Source organism: Canis aureus, chromosome 18, assembly GCF_053574225.1.
Source record: "Canis aureus isolate CA01 chromosome 18, VMU_Caureus_v.1.0, whole genome shotgun sequence".
Taxonomy (NCBI): domain Eukaryota; kingdom Metazoa; phylum Chordata; class Mammalia; order Carnivora; family Canidae; genus Canis; species Canis aureus.
In genome coordinates this window covers 7794780-7822554 of record NC_135628.1, presented here as the reverse complement: position 1 = coordinate 7822554, position 27775 = coordinate 7794780, and the positions used below count along the sequence as shown (strand labels likewise).

General features: G+C 35.6%; 1 protein-coding gene and 2 long non-coding RNA genes across 5 annotated transcripts in view; 1 reads left to right on the top strand and 2 right to left on the bottom strand.

Annotated features, from left to right (window-relative positions):
* Window positions 1-9733: 9733 nt before the first annotated feature.
* Window positions 9734-27775, top strand: part of LOC144288543 (uncharacterized) — a 44203-nt gene continuing 26161 nt past the window's right edge. The window contains exons 1-2 of the long non-coding RNA XR_013356431.1: window positions 9734-10255; window positions 12526-12673. This is a non-coding gene — a long non-coding RNA (uncharacterized LOC144288543). The remainder of the gene's footprint in view (window positions 10256-12525; window positions 12674-27775) is intronic.
* On the bottom strand, window positions 15627-20784 carry LOC144288250 (uncharacterized). Its single transcript, XR_013356224.1, has 3 exons — window positions 20341-20784; window positions 18108-18309; window positions 15627-16407 (listed from the first exon to the last, which is right to left on the bottom strand). It is a non-coding gene; the product is annotated as an uncharacterized LOC144288250 (long non-coding RNA).
* The window catches only part of PPP1R3A (protein phosphatase 1 regulatory subunit 3A), a 47164-nt gene continuing 44729 nt past the window's right edge, over window positions 25341-27775 (bottom strand). For all 3 annotated transcript variants that reach the window (XR_013356430.1, XM_077856108.1, XM_077856110.1), the window contains one exon: window positions 25341-26904. Coding sequence is in view for 1 of the 3 variants with exons in the window: in XM_077856110.1 (XP_077712236.1) it covers window positions 26883-26904 (22 nt within the window). In the remaining 2 variants the exon portion in view is untranslated. The remainder of the gene's footprint in view (window positions 26905-27775) is intronic.

Genomic DNA, 27775 nt, shown 5'->3' with positions numbered 1-27775 from the left:
CATAAGGGGGAAAAAATCCACCAACTATTTCATCCCAGTGTATTTAGATTTAATATCAACAACCTGAAATCCACAAATCTTTCAGGAGTTGGTATCTCAGGAATTCCTTCAGCTGTGCATTTTTGGCTTTCACAATCCTGAACAGAATATAAATTTTAGTTGCCTTTGCTCTTTCCTGTGGTCACATTCTCCTCCTGCCCCACCTGCATGCCTCTCACAGCTTCTGCTACTTCTCTGACAAAAAGTCCTAGGTTCTGGATACACTTCTGCAAATTCCCCCACCTTATGTCCAGATTTCTGTAAATAATATATGCATTATGCTTCTTTTAAATTATAAATTATTAATAATAGCTAGAAAGTATTAAACAGCTATCTCTATTGTTTTGTTCAGAACCTGAGTAATTGATTTGTAAAAGAATGAACGTGAATCTGAGAGAGAAAAGTTCTATTAGGAATTTGACCATTTGTTTTATGTATTCCTATGATATGTTATATAGTTCATCCTAGTAAATTTTCAGATATATTATTTGTATGTTATACACGGAAGAGCCACAAAAAAAAAAAAAGAAAAACAAATGCTATATTGATAAAAGTTATACTAATTAAGACACAGGTGGAACTTCTCTTTGAAGAAGCAGCTTTGAAAAATATTCATTATATTGGGGACACCTGGGTGGCTCAGTGGTTGAGCACCTCCCTTCAGCCCAGGGCTTGATCCTGGGATCCAGTCCCACATCGGGCTCCCTGCAGGGAGCTTGCTTGTCCCTCTGCCTGTGTCTCTGCCTCTCTCTGTGTCTCTCATGAATAAATAAATAAAATCTTTTAAAAATAATAAATAAATAAAAATATTCATTATAAGCAAAATCAAACTTTTAGTAGTTTTTTTCCTAGTATTCAAGGACGTATTTCTATCTTAAAACCATGAATCGCTGGGTCTATATGGGCAAATCATTTGTGTAAGTAGTATGCAGTAATCCCAGACAGTCATCTGCCAGTCATTACACATCAAGGCCATTTGATATAGACAGTCAGTCCTTTCTAAAAGGAGAGCAGAGAGGCTGATTAAAGTTTGCATCAATGGCCAAGTTCACACACTTAGAGGGCAAAATTATAGAGCTTTACATATGTGCATCAGAGAATAAATAAATAAATAAATGAAATCCTAAATTTTAGCTTTACATGTTAAAAGTTAGGATTCTTTAACAGAAACTTTCTCTGTGGGTCAGTGATTCTCTGGTACATTTTTTTTTTTTTTTTTTTTTTGGCTCTTAAAGCACTGTTTCTTTAAAATAGAAAATTAAAACATAATTCAAAATAGAAGGTTAAAATTCAAGGTGAGAGGCACATGGGTGGCTCAGTCAGTTAAGTGCCTGCCTTCTGCTCAGGTCATGATCCTGGGGTCCTGGGATGGAGCCCAGCATCCCATCAGGCTTCCAGCTCAGGGGGGAATCTGCTTCTCCTTCTGCCCCTCCTCCTTCTCATGCTCTAAAAAGCTCTCTCTCTCTCTCTAAAATAAATAAATAAGGGGCCCCTGGGTCATTCAGTGGTTGAGCATCTGCCTTTGGCTCAGGTTCTGATCCCAGGATCCTGGGATCGAGTCCGGCGTCAGGCTCCTCACAGGGAGCCTGCTTCTCCCTTGGCTTATGTCTCTGTGCCTCTCATGAATAAATAAATAAAATCTTTAAAAATAAATAAATAAATACAATCTTTTTTTTTTTTAATAAATACAATCTTTAAAAAAATAAAAATAAAATAAGATTCAAGTGAGCTATTATCACCTATTTTGCATAAAAATAGTTATCTCACCAGGAAGAGAGTTGATCCTGACTCTAAGTAGTTTCTCAAACCGTTTCCCCAGGATCTCTGGAAAACTTAAAAGGAGATAGGACAGACAATCTCAAAGTCGAAATTTCCACAATAATATTTCAAGTTTGTGTTTTTATCTTGATGACAATCTTTTGTTATCAAAAATTACCAGTTATAAACTTCTTTTTTGTGTATACATTTTAAATAAAAAGATGTTTCCATAGGTTTGGAGGTCTGCAAGAAGTTTATTTTCTTACCATGATACAAGTTTGATACTTGCCTTTGTAAAGGAAATGAACACATTGGTTCCTATTATGTTAAAGGACAACAGAAACTGAATGAGAACAAAGGCACAGGACAAGAACTATCAAAGGAAAATTGCACTAGAAAAAGTTAAGCTACGAAGGTTGTATTTAAGGCTATTATAAGGTATTGTAAGGGATCCCTATTGACAGGGATCATGACTCTTGCAATAAAGTAGCGAAATAGGACTCAGTTTAGGGGGAACTAGAGGGGAGCATTATCAGGCACTGGAGTGGGCTAGTGGGAAATCTTTTTTCTTTTTTTTAAGTCTGGACAGAAGAAAGAGTAACAGGAAAGTCCTTTGAGCAGATTTTAGAATGAAGTAAGGAAACAAGTCATGCTAATATGTGAAGAAGAGCATTTCAAGCTGAGACAATAGCAAATGCAAAGGTCCTGCGACAGGAGCATATTTGGCATGTGTCAAAACATTGAGAGGGCCAGTGTAACCAGAACAGAGGGAGGAATAAGAAGACTAGAAGGAAATGAACTAAGAAAGCTAGCCAGTGGCCAAATCATATAAAATCTTGTAAAAATAATGGTAAGGACTCTGGATTTTGTTCTAAGCATGATAGAATGCCAATAGATTTCAAACAGGAAATCAATATGATACCATTTTATTTAAAGGATTTATTCTGGACTTGGGGATAGGGCTGGTGCATTAGATAGGGAAAGATGTCTGGCAATAGAAGAGTCTGAGTTTCCTCTGGAAAGACACATAAGAGTTAGCTAGGTAAATAAATTCAACTGGGTTTTAAGGAGTAGGGAATGGTATAGAAAATTGCACAAGGAGCAGCATGTGTAAAGTAGTTTGGGGATAAGGAGTGATGATAGTATCTTAATTGGGCTACTTTACCCAGCACTGTGAGCTTTCAAAGGGTGGCAAAAATGTCTGAGACCTAAAATAACTTTTTTTTTCTTTGGTTCTGTAATATAAAAAGGGAGAAATTTTAAATTAAATCAATCATGAATTAATTATTGGAAAATATAGTTAAAAAATAGAATACACACTCTACAAAAGTAGGAACTTATCTATTTTGTTGACTGAAGTATTTCAGAACTTAAAATAACTTAAAATGTAGATTTCCAAAAGGAATTATTTCCAGGGCCTGTGAGTTGTCTTTAAAAGAGTCTGTGTCCTGGAAACCAGCAAGTAGCTGGAGTGTATTGCATGAGCTGATGGAATGAATAGTAAGAAACCAATCTAGAGGCATCAGCAGGAGCCAGGCTGTGGAGGGCTTTGTAGTGCCATCATGAGAAGCATCAAATTCATCCTGGAGGGAATATGGAGCCATTAAAAAAATATTAGGAATGGAAGCCAGAGTCACATGTGAAAACAGGCACTCTGGTTTTCCCTCTGACAATGGATTTGATTGAGATAAGACTGTAGTAATTGACTGGAGACAAGGTAAGAAGGTGGTTGTCTCAATCTGAGGGTAAATGAAGATAGATTGACCTATAAGGTCATGCCCCTGGGAATAGGGAATAGGGAATAGTTCCTGAGAAAGGAACTGACTTAAGTCTATTAAGGAGATAATATTAGTAGGAGTTGGTAACTAGTTGTAGAACTAGAGAGATGGGAGCATTATGAATGGTTCTTAGGTAATAGCTGAGGCATTAGATGGATGGTAGTGCCTTTCCCAGAGAGGAGGAGTAATGAAGGAAATGTGTATTGAATTAATTGATTGATTGATTGATTAATGAAGAGAAGTTTCTAGTCCTTCTCCAAAATTTACCATCAATTATACCTTGGGTAAATTACTCAAATATCATTTCCTTCCTTTGTAAAACATGGGCAGTTGTAATCTATTCAGCCTGCCTCACAGAGTTGGTTTGAAGAACAAATATAATAATATATTTTCTAATTTTGAAAAGATTTACACTTTATATAAAATATTACATAAGATATAAGGCATATTTTAAACAGGCACCTTCTTGAACTCAAAAATATTACAAAAGTTATAAAGCATATTTTAAAAAGGGATCTTCCTGGGGATCCCTGGGTGGCGCAGCAGTTTGGCGCCTGCCTTTGGCCCAGGGCGCGATCCTGGAGACCCGGGATTGAATCCCACGTCGGGCTCCCGGTGCATGGAGCCTGCTTCTCCCTCTGCCTGTGTCTCTGCCTCTCTCTCTGTCTCTCTGTGTGTGACTATCATAAATTAATAAAAATAGAAAGGGATCTTCCTGAACTCACCATAAACATATTTTTAAAAGAATATTACAAATACTGAAAAGTCAGTGTGCTTCCCTCCATCTTATCTCTAGCAGTAATCACTTTCATTCATTTTATGTTTAACATTTTGTTACTCAAAAAATAATTTTCTTTATATATGCATATACCTCCAAACAGAATATCACAAAATTTTCCTTGTTTGTGAACTTTATGCAAGTGGTATCATATAGCCTGATGCCCCTTGATTTTATCCCTTCAGTATTATGCTTTCATCATAATTATAGAAAAATTGTGTATAAAAACAAACAAACAAACAAATAAAACTAGAAACAACCCAAATGGGGGCACCTGGGTGGCTCAGTGGTTGAGTGTCTATCCAGTCCCACATCGGGCTCCCTGCAAGGAGCCTGCTTCTCCCTCTGCCTGTGTTCCTGCCTCTCTCTCTCTCTGTGTGTCTCTCATGAATGAATAAATAAAATCTTTAAAAAAAAAAAACAAATGTCTACCCACAAAGTGATAAAATTGTGATATATTCTTCCAATGGAATATTATATAAAAGGAAAAATTATAGCTAGAGTAATAGAGAATATGTATTATTACAAGAAGGTATGCAAATAAAATAAATAATGCTTTTATGAATTTTATGTAGTTAAAAATAAATAAGTTCCTGAGGAAAGTCTATCTTATTAAAACAGCACATGATAAGAATTTAAACAACACTTGCTAATAATTTAGCAATTAAAAACCAAGATGGAGATTCTTCACTGAGAGGAGTCCTAGACTGCTTTCCTTTTGAGCTTTTCCTTTTGCTTTTATGGTTTCCTACTTGGAGTTGCTCAGTTATCAACACCACTGGCTGCTAGGAATGCCTGCCTTCCTGAACTCTTAAGGCCTAACCATGTATTAAATATTTTTGTATATAGCAGGAGTTAGGAACTAGCCACTCTGTTTATTTCGTCCCATTGAGACAAAAGTCAATTTTGTTAATAGTAAAACATTACCTGACTGAAATCATGGGAGACTTAGTATTTATTTTAATAAGGGAGGCTGCTCTATTTCTCTGAGGTTTTTTTTTTAAGACATCAAGAATTTTCATATGCCCTAAATTAGATTCAGAGTGGTAGAACTTATTTTTTAAGCTCTATAAATAGATCTAAGTGTTGTAGTGCTAGATAATAATTCCTATGGAATCTAGTTAATTAAAAATCTAAATGTCTGTGGCTAGGAATTATTCTATTTGATTTACATCTTTCCTTCCTGTATCCTCAGTATTTATGGAGTACCACAGTGATTACTAAAATATGCCAGTCCAAGTCAACACAGCTTTGCTTCAACCCATAGCCATTATAAAAAGGTAAAGTTGTAATTTTTGGTGAGAAGACAAAGGAGGAAGTCTTGTTTTTGCTTCAATCTCAGTACAAGCAGTATGAGCCTCATCTATGACATAACTTTCAGTTTACTAGTACTATGACACTAATTCATTTGTCACCCGTGTTATCTCTACATCTATGCATGTAGATATCTATATAATATATATATATATAATTATCATGTATCACATTATAATTACAATTATGGTTTATTTGAATGGTTTATTTATCCTGGTATAGTTAACACTTCTATAATTTATACTGTGTCAGGCACTTTTCTGAGTGCTTTGCTGTGAAACCCTGCTGCTGCCTGTGAGGTGAGGTACTCTTATTATCTACATTTTGCAGGTGAAGAAATGGAGACCCAACGAGGTTAAGTGATAAGATCAAGGTCACACTGTTCATAAGGATTAGACCTGGGATTCAAACCCACATGTCTGGCTCCAGGTTCCATGCTCCTATATTACCTTTACTAAACACCTACAGGAAACGAAGCCATTTAAAACATCAGTTTAGAGAGTTAGGCTAGCAACCCAACCCAAAGAAGTTATTTTAAATTTGGTTAGTTACCTTGAAAATTAATCTGTTAAGTCTTTTTTGCCTTATTAAGAGGGTATACTTTTTCTTCCTGTTAGTACTGCTTATGAGGCTATGATCTTTTCCAGCATAAGGACCACTCTTAACTATTTCTACTCTCCTGAGCCTGATGTATTACCCACACACTCAAAACTGTTGAAGAGATAAATAAAAGAGTGACTGATACAGGTAATTTGCAAATTAAAGGAAAGGTTAGGTTAACTGGATGCTTCAGACTGAAATTTCATTCTTGGGAAACAATAAGATATTTTGGCCTGCATTATCAAAGGAATAGCCCGTATTAGTCTATTTCATTGGGTAAAAAAAAGATGATTACTGATTTAATTAGTTTGGTTTATCATTTGTGCCCTTTAGTCATAAACTATCAGAGATTATTCCTGTGATTATTTTAACAGGGCCCAAAAATTGAATTTGAAATTTGAGTACACAGCATTTTGGTGACAACTAATGTTCTCTAACCCTGCAAGCACAGAATTTTATTCAAATATGAACATTTTTATCAGATATTTCAGTTTCTTAAAAATATTACATTTAAAAATCTATTAAATTACTAATTCCTATTGAAACCCGTTTACTTATTGTGATGAGCCCTAGGTGTTGTATGTAAGTGATGAATCACTAAATTCTATACCTGAAACTATTATTACACTGTATGTTAACTAACTTGAATTTAAATAAAAACTTGGAAAAAAAAAGAAAATCAGTTTAAAAGATACAAAATTTTCAAATGAAGAAATATTTAAAACATTTGCTACTGTATACAAAAAGGCCTTAGCATTGGTGAAATATTGTCAAATTTTAATTCTCAGATTATCTTAATGGAGAGAAATATGAGACAAGATTGGTGTGTTTCCCATGCTTATCACCTGGCACTTACAGATATAAAATACATGTAAGGGTGGTAAGTCAGACTCCTACCCCTCCAATCTCTGTATAACAAGGCGGAGCCAGTTATTACAATGGTTCTGTTCATTCGGTTAATATCACTGACCACCCATTATATAAAAGGTACTAAATGCTCTATAATAACAAACTGCATGCATATGGCATTTTTTTTTTTGCATATGGCATTTTAAAGTCCTTCCAACATTCACAAGTATTATCGTGTTTTGAGTTATGAGGTACAGTAAACAGCACTGGTGTCCTAGTTATCAGATTACAAGTGTGGAAACTGAGGCCCAGCAAGGTTAATTATACTACCCAAAGTCACAGCAGTGGTGGCGAATCAGGCTACAGAAGCAGTAATAGTAATTATATAAAGGAGAGAGGGAACAGAAATAGCCCATCAAAAGGTTCTGCTTCATAAAAGTCTTGATTTGAAAGCAGTGTTGAATGGCTTGGTCATACATGGAATACAGACCAAACACACTTTATCATTAAGGGCTAAGTTTCTTTTGATTAATATAGACCAAGTTCCAATAATAATACTGTTTTTGAGTATAGTTGGTATATTCTTAAATCATACTTCTCTCTCTTCTTGCTTAAACTTAATTGAAAAAATAAGCTTCAAAAAAGGCACCCTACGAATAAATAGGGTATGTAATGAGCAACCATTATACATGATTTCTTCACTCATGTGGAACTCCTATAACCCACTAATGAGTTCACCACTTGTGAGGTACTAAGGCCTTTTGTTTCAACTAGGTTAATCATATTTTATGACCAACCATTATGTCTCTTCTATTCATGTATACTACTATTTCATCGCTAGGTACAGTATTCATACTTTATGGTCCAATTTATTATTTGGCTGCATCTGAAAACCAAGTCTATATGAATATTTTATTTGATATGCAAAATACACTAAAGTTACTGTTACCTTTATAAACATATAATAAATCGTATAAAAAGGCATATTTTAGGAAAATAAGTAAATTGGATAGGAAGTTTTTAAGCTTTCCCATCCTCAATGTCAACATACTAAGCATGCAGAAATTTATTTGGCTCAATATTGATGGTAATAATGTCTGCTATTTATTGGGCATCTTCTCTGCACCGTACTCTTTATGTATATATTTATATATTCATTATTTCACCTAACTGAATCTTTAAATTCAACATAATACAATAGTTATCTTCATTTCACAACCGAGGAAAGCGACATTCAGCAAGGGTAAGTAACTTTTCCATGTCACAGAATGGCAAATTTAAGCTTTTATTCCATCCTGAACACATTATCTACTACATCATAGCTTTTCCCTACTTCTAGGCCTTCCACCCTCTCGGACCAACAAGCTGACATTCTGTCTTAATTCCTATTCCACTACCACTGCAGCTCATTTGCTTAGTTATTCATTCAACATACATTTATTGAATACCTACTACAAGCCAGGCATGGTTTTAGGAACTGAGGACACAGTTAACAAGACAAAGTCTCTGCTCTCAAGCACTTAGAGACTCAGGGCAAAGGCAGGCAACAGGACATAAATAAACAAGATAATTTCAGAAAGTGATAAGTGCTAGGGAGGATAAACAAAGTGAAGAGGTAGAGAATGTGGGGAAGGAGGGGCTGGTGGAAGTGGGGAGTGTCTATTTTAAATTGGAAGACCTTTCTGGAGAGGTGATATCTGAGCTGGGCCATGAATGATGTGAAAAGACACCAGGTGATCTGGGGCTGGGCGTTCTTAGCAGAGGGAACACCAAGTGCAAAGGCCTAAGGCAAGAATAAGTTTAGCCTGTTCAAGAAATAGCTAGAATGCCCATGTGGCTGAAATTTAGTGAGCTGAGAAGAAAGTGGTGGTATGAGATGCGGCTGAAGAAATCAACAAATGCCGGATCCTGTCGAGCTTTATAGGTCCTGGTAAAGAGTTTGGATTTATTTTAACTGCTGTGGGAGGCCACTGGAGTGTGTGGAAATGTCCCAATCTTACCACAGCCAGTTTACCTCCTGTTTACCTCTAGCCACTGTCTGTTATCTTATGGTGATGAAGCAGCTGCCTCAACTGTCATTCGCCCTCTTAGGATCTCTTCTGTTTCCTGACAAATTTCACCTTTTGATACTGACACCAGAGCCACATTAACTTGCTGCACACTTTGGATGCCTTGGAACTGCCCAGAGCCTGTTCTACCATTCACTGAAATGATCTTTATTTTCTCTGACCCAACGCCGATAATCCTAGCTAGATGTTAGAGAAACAAACATGAAGGGGGTGAAAGTGGAGATAGTTATCTTTAAAGTGTGGCAGTCACACACTGATAACACTTTAACTAAACTCTCCAAGAAATTTTCTTTTCTTTTTTAAAAGAGAGATAGAGAGAGTGATTGGGGGAGGGGCAGAGAAAGAAGGAGAGAGAATCTTAAGCTTAGGGGGGCTTGATCTCATGACCTGTGAGATCATGACCTGAGCCAAAAATCACGAGTCACTTTACCGACTAAGCTACCCAGGCACCCCAGAAATGTTCATGTTTTTAAAAGTAATTCCTATTAACCCTAGTGGGTTTTTAATCTGTAGAGTGTCATAACTTTAAAAGGGTCATAATCCTAAAATTCTGGGATTGAACCCTGCATTGGGCTCTCTCTCTTCAGCAGGGAGTCTGCTTCTCCCTCTCCTCTGCTCCTTCCCCCTGGTGTGCTCTCTTTCTCTCAAATAAAAAAATAATAATAAGATTTTTAAAAAAGAAAAGAAGGCATATAACAGTGATGAAGTCTGACATACACTATTTTAACTGAGTGAACGAAGTCATCATCATTAAAGGGACAAATTGAAATTGCATGCCTGGTAAGATGCAGTGAGGAAGTACAGCCCCTCTTCTGTGATATTCCTGCAGAAAATGAGTAACTTGAATCAAATAATGAGAATTCATCGGACGCTCAAATTGAGGAACAGTTAACAAAATAACTGGTCTATAATTTTTTTATAGTGTCAAAGTCAAGAAGAACCATTCCTGAATGAAGAGCACCAAAAAGACTAGATGGCAACATGTGGTTTTCTGAACTGGTTGTGTTTTCTGTAAAGAGTTTTATCAAGACCATGAGAAAACTTGAATGGAGTTTGAAACTTACATGACAGTAATGTATCAATGTCGATTTTTAAATTTTGAGATTGTATTATGGTTATGTTCGAAAATGTTTTTATTTGTAGGAGACACACAGTAAAGAATTCACAAGGGGTGTCATATTAGCAGTGTACTCTCAAGTGGTTTAGGGAAAAATGTGTTTTTTTGTTGTTGTTGCATACTTGTGCTTTTTTGTAAGTGGGAGATTGTTCCAAATTATATTTTTAAAAATAACACAAGGCTTAGTACACATTCAGATTGTTTATTTATTTTACCTCATGTATTTTATTCACAAACCTTCCAATTTTGAATATTATATTTCACCACTTCCCTAGAATAATCACGTGTTTTAGTTCCAGAGCTCGTCAAGCCTTTTCTCATCCTTTTACAGGAATACCAATACCTCTTTCTCCTCTGTTTCCTAAAAAAATCTTTCCTTATTCTCTATGACCCATTAGTCTCTGGGTATTGTCTGTAATATAGTATTTGTCACAAAGGAAAGACCTGTAATACACTCATCTTCCCATTCCTGGACTTGTCACAATCCCTAGAACATAAGAGAGGCTCAATGCATTATGTTGAATGAGTGAACACTAAATTAATGGATAAAGTGTTGGAACTGTTTGTTAATATTGTGTTTCGAAAGGATTTCTGTTGTAACTCTTAATCCTATATATAACAGAAAGTTGCAGACATATGATATCTTGGGGGGCTTGTAGTGGTTTTATTATATATATATTTCATTATATATATTTTTATATATTCAAATTTATATATATATATATATTTCATTATATGCCCCTTCAAATCATTTTTTTTGGAGTAGAATGGAAATAAAGGAAAAGAGAGAGAAGAGAGAACACAGAGGGAGAGAGGGAGGGAAGAGAAAAGGGAGAGAGGGATTAGAAGGGAGAGGAATAATTTTGATTTGGGGAGATCAATGAGTTGGTGAGAGACTTGTCATCCCTCATATCTGGTCAGCACAGCTACTTGGCACAGCAGACAGCCCACTTACTTTAGGGTAGACAAACCTGCAGGTGACCTGCAACTCTGCCATTTTTCAATTATGTCATCTTGGACAAGTTAGTTAACTTTGATGATTCTCAGGTACTTCATTTTTTTAAATGAAAATAATACTGTGAACTCCATAGGTTCATTGTGATGTTGAGAGGGAACAATTTAAATAAAGAGCTTAGTACTATGCTTGGAGTATTAGAAGTCTTTAGAAGGCAGTAGCTCTTATCTTTATTATCCCTAAGATTTTGATGCTCTGTACTCTCTGATAAACTATCACCTTGTTGTACTTTATCAATAAGTTAAAAAACACTAGAATAAATGTTTGAAAGTATGAAGCAGCAAAATCCTACTTCTGAAAAACCTAATGGTTTTACGTTTTTATCTATAAAAGTGTCATGTTTATGATTACAGGTTTTACTTTCAATATGGTTATGTTCCAAGTCAGATATATTTCCAAGTTAGTTGTATATGAGAATAGACAATTGGACATTTTGCACATGTAAAGCATCTTCTTTGGTTTTGACAAGATGAGAGGTATATTGTGCTTAGTTCTTAAGATCATTTTCTTACTTTCCAGACAAAAGGTTTTTTGCTGTGAATCTGTCAGTCTTAAATCTCATGGGATATGCTCTCTTCAACCCTCCACTCTCTTGTTTTTTGAGTAAATAATTATACGATGTTTTCCTCCTAATGCATACATTGCTCTAAATCAAAGCTCTCTACAAGAAAAATTTACATGGAAATGAATCACATATTATTAATGGTGTTTTGAAATAATAAACAGCAGCTATAATGGCTTTTAGGCAAGTCAAACTAAAAAAATAAAATAAAATAAAGTAGAGGTTACTGAGGTCAGGCTGATGTCATTTTTCACATCACTTCTCTTAGAGTTAGAAAATCCATGAAGAATAACAATAAAATCTCCCAAACTGGAGGCAATGAAAGATTTCAAAGAGTAAGCCCAAGATATCACACGTCTAGCTTTAAGGTCATGGAGAGTGAGAAACCTAAGCATACAGATCCATTCAGAGTCCGTATTTGTCTGTAACCCCCAGTATTACATGTGAATTTCTATGGTGTTGAGGTCCACATTCCTCACATGAATCGCGGAAGGAGTTTCTGCACACCATCTCCTTCAGTATTCAGTCGAAATAAGTCAGCAACCAATATTCACTCTTTTGAGTTTGAAAACTTTCTTTTTATGTGTTTGGAAAAGTGCTGTGTAAAATTGGGAATTTCCAGAGTGTTGCTTGTGTTCAAGGACAGGTTTAAACAATGGGGAGGCATCAGGCTTAGAAGAGTCTCTGAGAACAAAGACAACCTACAACTATATCCTCTATGAAGAAAAAATGTTTGGAAAAAGCTGTGAGTTGATGCACCACGGAACACATGTACTCCAGTGTAATTATGCCTGGTAAGTCCCTCTTCTCATGCTCTACAGCTGTATTGCTGGGTCTTTAACAGTGCTCAAGAGCCACACGTTGCACTGTGGATTTCAGAGGGCACCTAACAAGCCACCCATATTTTGGAAGCAGTGAGCGGGAGGATTAATGAGTTGCTTAGCCCCCCACCCCCCTCCTTTGAATGAGTGTTTATTGATTCTGACAGAGGCACAGGGAAGTGAATGATAGCGAGTAGAGTTGCCTACCTCACCTGGCTCTCTGCCTTAATTTGTTTGTGAAAATGAATTAAGACTGATGGCAAATAGGACTGTGCAGGAAAGACAGGACACAGAAAATGATAATGGTCACAGAGAGGGAGAGCAGCAACTAAAAAAAAAAAAAAAAAAAAAAAAATCCAGTTTTTAGCCGGGTGCTATTTTTATAATCTAGGATTTTAGGCACATAGAAGCTATTTTAATACCATGCGTATGAATACATTCACAAAGTTATATGCAGTTTACAGCCTTAAAAACAAGGTTTTCCTAACTTGCAGCACTGTAAGCTCGATTTCATGTACCTGGGTCTGAAAAAAAAAAAAAAAGTCAGATTGTGTTCTTTTAGTGACGTACATCATCACCAATAAAAGAGATTTCTGGTGTTCAACCCCAACGGCACCCTTGTTAAAGATGCATGAAGTCAAGGGAATAGACCTTATTTCTCCATGGCTCTGGAGGCCCTGGAGGTCTGGCAGGGATAAACATTTGTCTGTCACTTAATAAGGCACAAATGACTCAGAAGAGAAGATATAATTAATGTGTTTGGGGGTGGGGGGGTTGTTTGTTTGTTTTTTTTTGTTGGATTTTGTTTGGTTTTTGATAAGGCATAGCTGTTGGCCAGATCAAAATTAAGGTTGGGAATGCAGGGCTGTTGGTAGCCTCTCGTGCCACGTGGTCTTTAGCTTCTCTTGTGTCGATGGAGTAAAAATTAGAGTGAAGACTACAGTCAGCTGGGCCTCCGTGCCGCCACACTCTTGTATTAGCTTCTTGTTCCAGTTGTAACAAAGTACTACAACCTGGGTGGCTTAAAATAACCCAAATTTATTGTCTCCTGGTTCTGGAGGCTAAAAGTTGGAAACTTGCGTGCCGGCCTGGCCATTCTTCCTCTGAAATCTGTGGGGGAAATCCTTCCTTGCCTCTTCCAGCAGCTGCCATTCGCTCGCAGGCCTTGGCGTGTAGGCCCCTCACTCCCACCTCTGCCTCTGCTGTCACGTCACCGCCTTTGACCTGAGTGTCTGCCTCTGGATTCACCTCTTCTTACAAGGACACCAGTCATACTGTATTGAGAGCCCACCGTGCTCCAGTATGATTGCATTTTAATAATGACTTCTGCAAAGACCCTCCCAAACGAGGTCACAGTCTGATGAACTAGAGGAGAAAACTTCAGTTCAAACTTTACAATTTTCTATTGTTTTCTCCCTAAACCTTCTATGTTTCAGATGATATATTTACATGGAAGAGAGGGTGAGAAGCACATTCCAGTAAGTAACAAAATTGCTTGGAGTACTTAAGGTCATGTTTGAATTTCATTGACTCTCTTACCTTCTCAGTCTAATTACTGCATTCTTCTCATTTCGTTAGACTTTAAAAGTTATAGACTGAAGAATGGAGTTTCCTAGTTTATGATTTGCCTCATGAAGGTTTTTAAATAAGTTGAAATTAATTATTCTCTTTTATCAACTAACTGCTAATGAGTCAGCCAAGCTCCCATAAACCTCTTAACCTATCTGCCTATGATGCTGATTCTCGTCAGCTAGGTCCCCAACTCTGGTTATAAACCAAACGCTTACCATGTGCCAGGCTCTGGGCAGGACACTTTTTATACAACTCCCCTTAAATCCCATTGCTTGCATTATTCTATCCATTTTACATATAAATGAACAGAGTAACTATAGTTATGTGAGGTCAGTTACTTCTTATAAAGTGTTAAATGCAGAAAACCCATGCTTCTGAATTCTCCTGTAGCCACATAACTGGCTTACGTAATTTTTCCTCACTGACTTGACCGGTTGTTTGGCATTATGTACAGACTGTCTTGTTGCTATTTTATTTTGGCCTGTGCTTATTACGGGGCAGGGAGGATCACCCTGAATTTACCTCATGAAAGATTTTTTTCTCCACTAATCTTTTTGAAGACTGGTAAATTTTTTTCTGCCTTTTTTTTTTTTTAATTAAAAGGGACATAATTTTATTTTAGTTAATTGTAGAGCACAGACTCAGCATTTGTAGCCATTATCAGTATGACTATACATGTGTTTACCTGGTATAACCAATATTGAATTCAGTGTAATCTACAGAAATTGTTTATTTTAGCATTAATATGGCAACTGATATTTTAAGAGAATGGAAGTCCTTGTCAATCTACAGGAATGTGAGGAGATAATTGACTTTGTTCTAATGGTGAGACTAGCTTTTATCCACTAAAATATCCTTTCTTGACTTCTCATTCTGATCATCTCTCTCTGTGATTTATCACTACATAGCAGCAAAAGAAGATTCTGTTACTCCCTACCTGAGGCCTATGACACATTAAATGAGACTCAGACTCCATCATGGTTCATAAGATGCATCCTGCTCTGAACTTAGTCCCTTTGTGCTGCTGCTCATTATACTCCACACCCCAATCACCCTAGCTTGCTTGGGATTAGTTTCTCAACACGAGCTGATTCTTTCCTTCCCAGGATCCTCCATTCATGCTGTTCCCTCTGCTTTTCCATGGATGTTCCTCCTATTTATTCAGGCCTCAGTTTATATTTGGAACTTTCCTTCATGGCTGCCTGCCTTGCTTACACTATTAGATTCCCCGATGTCATTCTCCTTCATGTCACCTTATGCTCTGTTTATTTCCTTAGAAGCACTTGAAACCCTTCTTTATTTGTTTACCTGAAAATGCTAGGTCTTCCTCTAGACAGTTAAGCTATGTAAATGCAGAATATGGCTGTTTTGTTGACCACCATATACCCAATTTCTGTCTCAGCCTGGCACATATTAGGTGTTCATTAAATGTTTATGGAAAAAAATGAATAGTCATTAAATACTTGGTTTCCCTGTGAAGTCTTAGTACGTTTTTATTGTGCTTGGTTTTGGCAATCTGCATACTATTATATGGAGTAAATCAAAATAATACAAACTATGGGATATTATGTTTTTATTTTTGCTTTTTGTTATATGTTTGAGTGACAAAGTTAAGACTTTAGAAGTTTTATTGCCAACTGAAAGCCCTTTTAAAGAAAATATTTTGGGGTGCCTCGGTGGCTCAATCGGTTAGGTATCTGACTCTTGATTTCGGCTTAGGTCAGGATCTCAGGGTCATGAGACTGAGCTCTGAGTCAGGTTCAGTGCTAGGCATGAAGCTTGCTTAAGATTCTCTCTCCCTCTCCCTCTGCCCTTCCCCTGCTCATGCACACACGCACTCTCTAGGGAAAAAAAACAACAAAAAAGACAGTATTTGACCATATTATACCTCCAAGAGTAACAAAAACCATCATTCTCCTATTTGTACCTCACATTTTACATAGGTTAATTGGGAACATAAAAGGCAAAGATAGGAGCACCTGGGTGGCTCAGTCTGTTAACTGTCCAACTCTTGATTTCTGCTCAGGTCATGATCTCAGGGTCGTGGAATCAAGCCCCACATCGGGCTCTGCACTTAGCGTGGAGTCTGGTTGAGATTTTCTTTCTCCTTCTGCCCCTTCCTCTGCTTGCCCTTTCTCTCAAAATGAATAAATAAAATCTTTTTTAAAAAGGTGAAGATACATTTAATACCGAATTCCAAAGCTCAAATTTAAAAGAATCTAACTCCCTATCCAACATAGGAGATCATGAAAAATGTTTAGCTATAAAAAATTATTCGTACCTCTCATAGGTTTCTGGGGAATTGTAATGTTGATATAAGCACTATAAATAATGACTCAATTATATATATGAAATGGTTGAATTGGTGGCTACTCTCTTTATTACCATTAGAGTGTTAAAACTGCATTTGTTTAAACCGTTAATGTGATACATTGTTCTTTTAAAAAATTCCCCACGCTAATTGTTGGCTATTTTTCATATCTCTTCAGGACCCAGCCCGTAATGATATATTAAATAAGCACTCCATACATATGAAACAAATGAGTAGGCATTAAATATATGCCATTAAATTGAGATTGAAGTACATGTATCCATTTTGTCAACTTTCCTAAACATTACCTACACCCTGTGGTATAGTGTCCAGGAGCAGGGGTTTAGGAGTATGTTTCCCAACTTTACCACTTATTGCCACTCAACTATCTTTTTCTATAATGTTACTTATCTCACTGGGAGTTCCTGAGACACCATGTGTAATACTTTGTACGTCTTAAGCACCCAGTTAGCTGGTTATTGAAACTAATTATCAGGCAGGCTATAAAACAGATGGCCATTTGTGATCTATTCTAGCTCCTTAATCAAATAACTTCAAATATCTTTTAAAAGGCCCTATCTGGACAGAGTTTTCTAGAAACTCTGGGTAATATGCATAAGGTAAATTTGTTCAATAATAGCTAAAATATGAAAATATATGCTTGATTTATTTTACGTATTGCAGAATTTCCGATGCCAATTAGAAAATAATAACAAGTGTAATTGGGAGTTACTGATATGTGCTACGCTTTAGCATTAGTTAGCTACATTCTAATATGTAGTGGGTATCTTTTAGTCCAATTGCAATGTACTTCTTTTCTAATTTTACCTGTAGGGGTCACTGGTGTCACAGGGCAATCTTCCTCTCTGTTTAGGTTTTGATGGGTAATTACCTGCTGACAGGTAATGTATTATAGGAATAAGGTAATATATTCTTACGATTTACTATTCAGTAAGGAATTCATTAACATAAAGATTATGACCTAGAATATACCCTTGGGAAACTTTCATGTTGATATGCTTTTATTTGGAAGGTGAGTCACTATGTTTGCTAGTGGAAAATAGTTGACAGAAACTTCATTTTTAACTTACTTCTTATTGGATATAACTATGGGGTTCAGTCAAGTGACAATGAACCAAGAAAAAAAGTGAGTCATTCATTTAAAATTTATTAAATGGATATATCCTTGAATATCGTAAGAGGTATGATTGTCATAAGAAAAATGCATTATGTAAACCTAGTTAATGAAACTAACTTTACACATTTTATTAGGTATGTTAGTAAATTCTAAATTGTAGCCTTCATTCCATTAAGGTTGTTAATATGATAGAGATTATAAGAGATGCTTTGCATGAATTATATAGTTAAGATGGTGACAATGAACCTTAGTATTTGATAATCTAATGCAAATTCAATTTTTGTATTCTTATAACTAATTATTTTATATATGGTATTTTCCTAACTATAAAATAATCCTTAAATAGCAAGTTTTTTAATTAGTAAAAATAGCCCAATCAGACTTACCATTGATCTGATTCTTCTCCTTGAACAAATGTGAAGATATGCAGTTGAGAGACAAATTGGACTAAATCCACACCATTTCCTTTTCTGATTTCCTTTTCCTTTTCTTTCATAATGTCAGCCAGGGAGACACCTTAAGTGTAAAAAATCTCCATGCAACTCCTGACTGGGGAAAGTGTATCATCCACAGGCAATCATACGTCTGCTGTGTTGGTCAGAGAACAGTATAGGGAATTCATTGCTGCTGTGTTTGTTTTTTGTGGGGAATAAACTACTGTAACCAAAAAAATCAAGGAAGTTTGGTAATTTTCCACTAAGGTTTATATTGGCAATAAAATCAATTTCAAGAGTTTATTTTTAAGAAACTGATTTTTTTTAAATTCAAAGCCAAAATTGGCAATGACACCATTACAAATCCGTAAGATAGTTGTGTAACTCTATGATTGTTAGAACTGGATCCATCAGATTTTTGCAAAATTAAAATAGGATTTTAAGAGTTAATTTTTTAATTCCTTGTAAACTTCTTCATAACCTTCCCCTATTTCACAATGAAAGGCAAACACTATCTTGAAGTTGAAATGCAAGTGAATTCTGAAGAAAAATAAATGTATTTGTACTAGAACTGCAAATGTTTGACAGAAATTGGAAAGTGGCTCTTAAAGAAACTCTCAGCATGAGAGCCATAATTAGTTTTAAGATTTACTTCTAGTGGCTTCTCAGACCAATAGGACTTTGTTTGCTGTAGCATCTTAAGATATCTAGGGGACATTCAGTCTTCAAATATCAAGGGATCTATGTTTTACTCTAGCCAAAAATCTATGTGAAAATATATGTGAAAGTCACAACAAAAGTTCCCAAATAGAAGCCATTTAACTTAAAGTCAGCTGTCTTGACCTGGGATATATATTTAGACTTTTCATAGTCTTAAAAATCATCTTTATAGAACTGCCCTATACTGTATGGGTTTGTATATTTATTTTGAGAAAAAAATCCTCTTCTACTCTTTTGTGTAATATATATTCTGATTTTGAAGATACAATATGAAAATACACATAATAAATTTTTTTTAGTTTAAATAGCAGTGATAAGAAAGCAAATCATTTTAATTTTATATATCAAATTTGTCTAAAAACTGAATGTGATAAGTTTTAAAACTCACCGGAAAAGAATCATAAAAGCATAGAACTTCATATTGTCATTATGAACTAAATAAGTATTTTTGAGCCTATAAGATATACTAATTTTTGTTTAGATAGAGAAGTATAAAATGTGGCCATTAGTCAAGAAGAACTGCAAATAAGGTAAAAATAATGATCAAAATGTAGTAAGTACTGTGTGTCAAATGAATGGAAATTTTAAAAATAATTTGCTAAGAAAGGAAAGATATTCATATCTGTCAATCATCATCATGAACAAAAATTATTTGTGAGAATTTTAAATACAGAGTCAAGCACAGCGAATCCATGACTTCTAAAAGCAGGTGATCATATCCTTAAGGAATTTTTTAGATGAGGAAACAGAGGATCACAATAGTAAGGGACTTGTCCAGAGGCACACACAAAAATTAATGATGGAGTGTGCCACTAGAATTATGAAGGTACAATGAACTATGGCAACAAGCCTGAATTGGTTTTCATGCCTGTAGTAATAACTCTGCCCTCCTGCCCTCCACTTAATGCCCTGCTCCCAAAATAATCTTCCAAAAATGCCTTTGATCTATCACTGACTTGTTTAAAGACCTCTTCAGAGCTCCATGAAATCTAAACTTAAGGCTGCTTTCTTGCCTTTTTTTTTTTCTCACTGCCTTTCCCTCACTTTGTGCAAACTAAGTGCAAACCAAGCTATTCTCCAAGAACACTCTGAACGTTTTTAAAACGTTCCGCCTTTTGTGCTTCCTGTCCTTTCACCCTGTGATGCCTTCCCTCTTATCTCTTCAACTGCAAGCTTATCCATCCTATGTTCTACTCAAAAACCACCTCTGGGGCCTTCCTTAATCTCTTGCAGTTGGAATTAATCTCTCCCATACTAAGCATATTATACCTCTGGGGCATATATCTATTGCTCCTAAAAAACTGAAAGTTCATTGAGGACTGAGACCTTCAATCTATCATATTTGTATCATCTGCAGTACACTGAATAACTTGCACATAGCCACAGAGAAATAGCAATGACATAGCAATTTATTAGTAATAACAATAAGCATAATTAAAATAAATAACATTTATTAGGCACTTACCCGGTGGCAGGCAGTAACCTAAGTGCTGTAGATGGAATCAGAATTTGAAGCCAGCCAGTTGACTCCAGGATCCTTGTTTTCAGCCGTGTAGGGTCTGGAGTCAGCAGCTGCTCTGGATTGAATCCTGATTCTACCACTAACTAGCTGAGTGATCTCTCTGTGTCTCAGAGCTTCGTCTTTAAAATGAAAATAGTAAGAGTATCTACCTCAAGTTTTCAAATAGATTAATTTAGATAATTTGTGTTAAATATTTAGGGTAGTGCCTAACACCTAGCAGTGCTGATTAGTAGTTAACTCTACTTACTACAGTTTGTTCTAAGTATTTAATGAGTTAAATTAACTATCTTGGCTAAAAATGCTTCTTACTTTCTCACCTCCTATCAAAATTCTGTTCTGGCTTTAAGGACCTGCCCAAGAGCCAGCTCCTCAGGAAGGCATTCCCGATGTCATCAGGGTAATCTTTCACAGTGTGTTACACTCCGAATTTTCTATAGCATCTAACTATAACATCTGTTAGCTTCAGGAAATAGTTACAGTCAGCTATGGTTGGCAACAATATCAGAAATAGCTATGGAGTTACCAACTTTTTCTCATGATAATAGGAAAATGATCGCCTAACCTTATGTGTTTTGAATCTCATCTTTCCACGGACTCACCTAAACATGTAAAAACTATTCTTATAGTAGACAAAATACTTTGAAAGTCCTGAGCAGGAATATTTAAAACAAAAACTCTATACTTGGTCACAACTCCAGCAGAATTCTAATTTATAAATTGGAAGGCAAAAACCTCTCAAGGTCCCCAGGTAGCGTTAACATATCAAAGATGAAGTGTTTACTCAATATGCTAGTAAAATCCCAATTTAATTCAGTCTTTCTCCATACAAGAATTGTTTTGGTATCTGAGGAACCATACTCAATTTTCTAGGTTATATTAAAGCATATTTTTGATGAGGTAATACATAAAGATGTATTTCCTATAATGAAAAGTAAATATATAGTAGGCATTTTCCCTGAATAAGATAAAAGAGGTTTTACACTTGTCAAGACTTGATAGCTTGTTAGGTCAGCCACATGCCACGATGTGGTTCAGGAGAGTGACACAAATAACCAGAGTGGTCCCAATGTATTTTGATGTTGCTGTGTTTTGGTCATGCCTTTTGGAACTGAAATATGACAGTAGTCCAAGTCAGTCACTGGCTAATTGGTTTTCAGCACTAAAATAACTTTATTTCTTTTCTCTAGTTATTTAATGAGAATAATCTATACAATATTAGGTACCATTTTATATTTTAGTATTAGGTATATTTTATATTTTGTAGCATCATAGTTTAGTGGGATCATGGCAAACACTAACCTGCCTTGACTCAATCTTGAAATCTTGCAAGATGATATAAATGTCTATGTATGTATATATAAGTATCTGAGATCATCTCAAAACAGCAAAGATTATTATCATAGTGGCAAAGGTTAGGAAGGAAGAAAGAGTGTGATATAAAATGAAGTGGAAAAGAAAAAGCCTAGAAATCCAAAAGCTGAGTTTCAGGTTTCTCAGTGAGATTGTGATCTCTTATTCAGGCCACTTTCAGTTTTTCTGCTACAAGAGTGAGGAATATGAGAAAATATCAACTACTTCAAGTATATGTACCTGGATTTCATAACAAAGAAGGTTGATTCCATCAGGAATTTGGACATAGACCTTTCAAGCCCCAGGGAATCCTTGGATTACAATGAAACAAGCATTTTAGCAAATGTCTAGGAACGTCTATTTACAAATCATTTCTTTCTCTTTAGCATAATCACGTTCAAATATAAGCTCTACATATTTTGAATTCCATAAAAAGATATGTGGCAGTATAATTTATGGATAAATCATAAATATTTGAAAAATCAATTTCACAGCATCTCTGATCTAACTCTAGCTTTTTTTTAAAAAAAGATTTTATTTATTTATTCATGAGAGACAGAGAGAGAGAGAGAGAGGCAGAGACACAGGCAGAGGGAGAAGCAGGCTTCATGCAGGGAGCCTGATGCAGAACTCGATCCTGGGACTCCAGGATCACGCCCTGGGCCAAAGGCAGGTGCTAAAATGCTGAGCCACCCAATGATCCCCATAGCTTCTTTTTAAACATTTTTTAATTTTATTTTTTTATTTTAATTTCAGTACAAACATAAAATTCTAAATTCATAATTAAATTTTTAGCATCTACCGAAGAAAATAAAATACAGCATCCCAACCAATATCTGTTGCTATTGTTCAAACTGGCATTGATCGATCAAACCTTCTAAACAAAGCTTTTCTGAGGAGTAAACTATTTCATTAAATGACTGTGAGGGGGATCCCTGGGTGGCGCAGTGGTTTAGTGCCTGCCTTTGGCCCAGGGCGTGATCCTGGAGACCCGGGATCGAATCCCATGTCGGGCTCCCGGTGCATGGAGCCTGCTTCTCCCTCTGCCTATGTCTCTGCCTCTCTCTCTCTCTCTGTGTGACTATCATAAATAAATTTAAAAAAAAATTTTTTTTAAATAAATAAAATAAATGACTGTGAGATAATCCTAAGTGGACATCATTAAAACAGAGATAGGCAGTACGCATATTTTTCCTTCCTCTTTAATACTCTTTCATGCTAATATGCTGGACTGAATTTTTCTCCCTCCAGTTCCCACTCCTGCCATTTCCTGGGATGTGACACATACAAACAACATTTGATGACGTTCACAATTTGAATCCAACAATTGGAGGTGGGTCTCCCTTCTCAAGAGAAAACACAGACTAAAACCTAGAATGCAACTTTAACAAGCTGTAAGTCTAAGAAGAATAAAGATATAGACTCCCTGCTGACAGTAGCACAAAAACAACCAACTGACTTTGGAATTGACAGACTCTGCAATGTTTCTATTATCCCCATGGTGCAGGAGCCTCCAAATCTAATGATATGATTAGGTTGTTCTGCATGTGAGGATCAACAAGCCAAGTGAAAACAACTACAAATTAGGATCGAGACAGGGAGAAATAAACTCAGAGAAAAAAAGTGACAATGAGTTGACAAACAAAAATTCTAAAGCACACAAAGAAACCAAACACCAAATGCAGGTAACCTAATCAAGAATTGGCACATTCATACCAACCTAAATTAATTTTATGAAGTATTCCAATAAAGACTTTGAATACTGCAATTATGGTTCTCAAATTGATAAAGAATACTTCTGTTTTTTAAATGTCAAGGAATTATTTGTAAAAAAGAAGAGAATTTAGAATGGCGAGGCATGAAAGAGAACAAATTCTATATGTTTAAATAAAAATCATAGTTATTAAAATTTGAAAAGTAATTTCCACATTAGAATAAAAGAGAAAACCAGTAAACTGGAAGAATAATTTAAGGAATTCATTAAGAATGCAGTATAGAGAACAAAGAGCTAGAAACTATATAATATAAACTCAAAATAGCATGGTACAAATAAATTCAAATATATTAGTTCTTAAAATACTGTTAATGGCTTGAACTCACCTATTAGAGGACAGATTACAGATTGGATTTTTTAAAATATAGCTATAAGTTGCTAGTAAGAGTGATGAGGAATGCTATATTATATGAATACTAACCATAAGAAAACTAGCACAGCAATATTAATATAAGATGGCATAGAATTTAAGGCAAAATATTAATAAGGATACCATGTACAAGACAAAAGGGAAAACTCACTTAAGAAATGTTAACAATATTGAGCTTATTTGCAACTTAGAATTAAGAGACTTGAAATATTTACAGCAGAACAGGCACAATTACAAAAAGAAGATACCTCCATAATATTAGTATAAGATTTCAAGGAATGCTAGTTGAAGCAGATTAACTATTAGTTAGAATAGGGATCCCTGGGTGGCGCAGCGGTTTGGCGCCTGCCTTTGGCCCAGGGTGCGATCCTGGAGACTCCGGATCGAATCCCACGTCGGGCTCCCGGTGCATGGAGCCTGCTTCTCCCTCTGCCTATGTCTCTGACTCTCTCTCTCTCTGTGTGTGTGTGTGTGACTATCATAAATAAATAAAAATTAAAAAAAAAAAAAAAAAAAACTATTAGTTAGAATATGGTTTTGAACAGCAAACTTAGGAAGCTCAACCTAATAAATATATACAGAATTCTGTACCCCAAAAATGAATGCATACATAGAATAATAATTAAATCGATAATGTAGTAGATCACAAAGGAAGTGTTATCATAGTTCAAATAATTGGCAGTGAATCATATTCTATGATAATAGCCTAATATAATTTGACACCAATAATCAGAGATCATACAGAAATTAAATGTTTTGTTAAATAAGACATTCATGTGGGGCACCTGGGTGGCTCTGCGGTCGAGCATCTGCCTTTGGCCCAGGGCATGATCCTGGAATCCCGGGATCAAGTCCCACATTGGGCTCCCTGCAAGGAGTCTGCTTCTGCCTCTGCCTATGTCTATGCCTCTCTCTCTGTGTCTCTCATGGATGAATAAATAAAAAAATCTTAAAAAAATAACATATTCATGTGTTAAATTACAGTGGTAATTATGAGAAACAGGAAATGATTAGAAAGTGAATGGAAAATTTTAATATATATATTTATATATATATATATGTTTTGAGATATAATCATCTCAAAACCAGTTCAATGCAGTTAAAAATGCTAGCTTTATTTTATAGTATTATATGAACTTTTTTAAAGAATAAGGATTAAAAATAAATGAGGTATACATTCACCACAAAAAAAGGGTTAAAAATAATACAAACTGGTTGTACTAATTAGTTTCTGCAAAATGTGTAAAAAGAACATGTAAAAATCAATAGTGTTCTTGTACACCTCTGGCATAACTACCAAAATATCAAACTAATAGCTAGTAGAACTAGTGATAGAGTTTGGCAAAGTAATTGGATAAGTGGCACGTAAGAATAAGTCTTACAATATATTAATTTCCAAAAGAAATATAATAGGAAAAAAATAATTCATTCACAGAAGCACCAAAACCATGAAGTACATAGGAATAAATCTTTATTTTTTTTAGTATTTTATTTAATAGGAATAAATCTAATAGTAAATATGCAATGTATTCATGGATATTATTATAAATCATAGCTGAAAACAAAAATACACTATTCTTATAGATGGACTCAATATTTTTTAAATGTCAATTCTTCTCTAATGTACACATTCAGTAAAATTCCATTAACACAAGTTTTCCATGAAATTTGATAAGCTGATTCTATAATTCAGATGGATGAGCAAAGGGTCAAGAGTTGTAGAATTTTAAAGAACACAGTATAGGACAAAGTACAGTAACCTTATCCCACTGACATAAAGATTTCCTTTGCCCTACCTGATATCAAGACCTACTGTAAAGCTATAGAAATTAAGACCTTATAGGAGAGTACTTGTGATGAACACTGGGTGTGTGTCTAAGTGATGAATCACTAAATTCTACACCTGAAACTAATATTACACCGTATGTTAACTAACTGGAATTTAAATAAAAACTTAGAAAAAAAGAAATTAGGGTTCTATGGATCTACAAAAGGAAATTAGGGTTCTATGGATCTACAAAAGGAAAAAGGCAGAAACATATCCACAAAAATATGAGAATTGGTGTATTACAGATACACATTACAAATACCTACCTGCCCTTGAGAACTTGGAAACATTTCCTATACGGCAAGTCCTCATCACTCTCTGCCTCCAGTTACTGGGATACAATGGATTCCATCTGGAATGAACATCTTATTCAGATGGAACCAAATTAATTTCACTCTTCTAGGAGTTTAGAACCGATATCCAGAAAACTCTCAACCACTTAACTTTTAGACATTTATAATCAGGATATAATACTGCTGTTGGAGAATTCTATTTTAGGAACCATACATCTAGAAGAGTAAGTCAAAAGAGAAAACTCACTAACCAAAACAGAAAACTAAAGTGGACACACACACATACACAAAAAGATGGGAAAACGTAAAAGCCAAGAGAAACTCGATTTCTGATGGCTTTTCATGTTCCTATTGATGCCTTTTTTCACTCTAGCCCTAGAGTTCTTGTCTTATTTCCTTATGATATGTAGTTCTTTTTTTCCCTTAAAATACTTTGAGGGGTTTTGGTTATTTCCAGACAAACCACTTTGAGTGAATGAGATTTATTATCAAGTTTCCATTGGCCTTAACAATTAAAACGGGGATGTCAACTTTATAAAATACTGGGATCTCTACACCTTCAGTGATAGAACAGCTTTATCGATACATAAAATTGACCCCAGTGATATTTTACGAATGAGGAAAGAGCATACATAGAAAAATCAGTATTCAAAAATTGCTCCTCTATGTCTTATGTGGGTAAGGTTGGGTTGAAGTCAGTAAAGTCACAGCTAAAGGCTTTTAAGGCAACTGCGCTAGCCTTTTGTCATTCATTCAGTAGAAACATATTTTGTGATCTTAAATTATGACAGTAGTTCTTTGGGTAATATTGCCAACACACTTTTCTTAAGCAGAAGTGCAGGAAATTCTTCCATTTGAATCCATTGCCATTCACAGTCTTAGCACAGCACACCTGTGAATTGAGGTCAAAAGTTAAGGTTATTGCAAAGGCCGAAACTAGGTGGAGGGACACTGGTTCTATCTTAAAAAGTCTTTGACTCTCAGGGCCCTGCATGGGTGGCTCAGTCAGTTAAGCATCTGCCTTCAGCTAAAGTCATGATCCCAGGGTCCTGGGATTGAGCCCAACATCAGCCTCCCTGCTCAACGGGGAGTCTGCTTCTCCCTCTGCTCATTCTCCCTCTCGCTTACTTGCAAGAAAAATGTATGTCTCTCACTGAATAATTTAGGTCATTTGTTTATATTTTAATTTATTTTTACTATTATAATGTTACTGGCTTACCTCATGTTTGTTAAATGCCAGTAATATGATCTAATTTCTTTCCAAAAAATGTTTGTTCCTCTTACAGATAATGAGCAGAATGTATACTCATAATATAGCTTCCAGCAACATAGACTCGTGTAATTTTGAGTAACATGCAGTGGTCACCACAGCTTTTGCAAAAGTTTCTTTTATCTGGATAGTTCCACTTTGGCTATCCTGTATAATAGAGTTAGCACATCTTAAGCCCTCTGGATAGGGTATAGGTTATAGTATCTGGTTGCACAGTGTTATAATTGTCTTTGTCAGTAATGTAAATGACTTCTTTCCAATGGTTTTTGACCAATGCATTCTTTAAATAAGTCCCTGCATTTGTTTTTTAATCATTGCCCTCAGCATTACTGAATCTGCAAAAAAGGTTGCAGTTCTTTACCTAGGTTGACCAGTGACGGGTATATCTGAATTATATTTGACAACCCTAAGGACAAGAATTTTGTCTGTAGGTTATAGAGGTATCCACATTAGAAGCTTCCCCTTTTTATTCATGTGACACAGAGTGATTTAT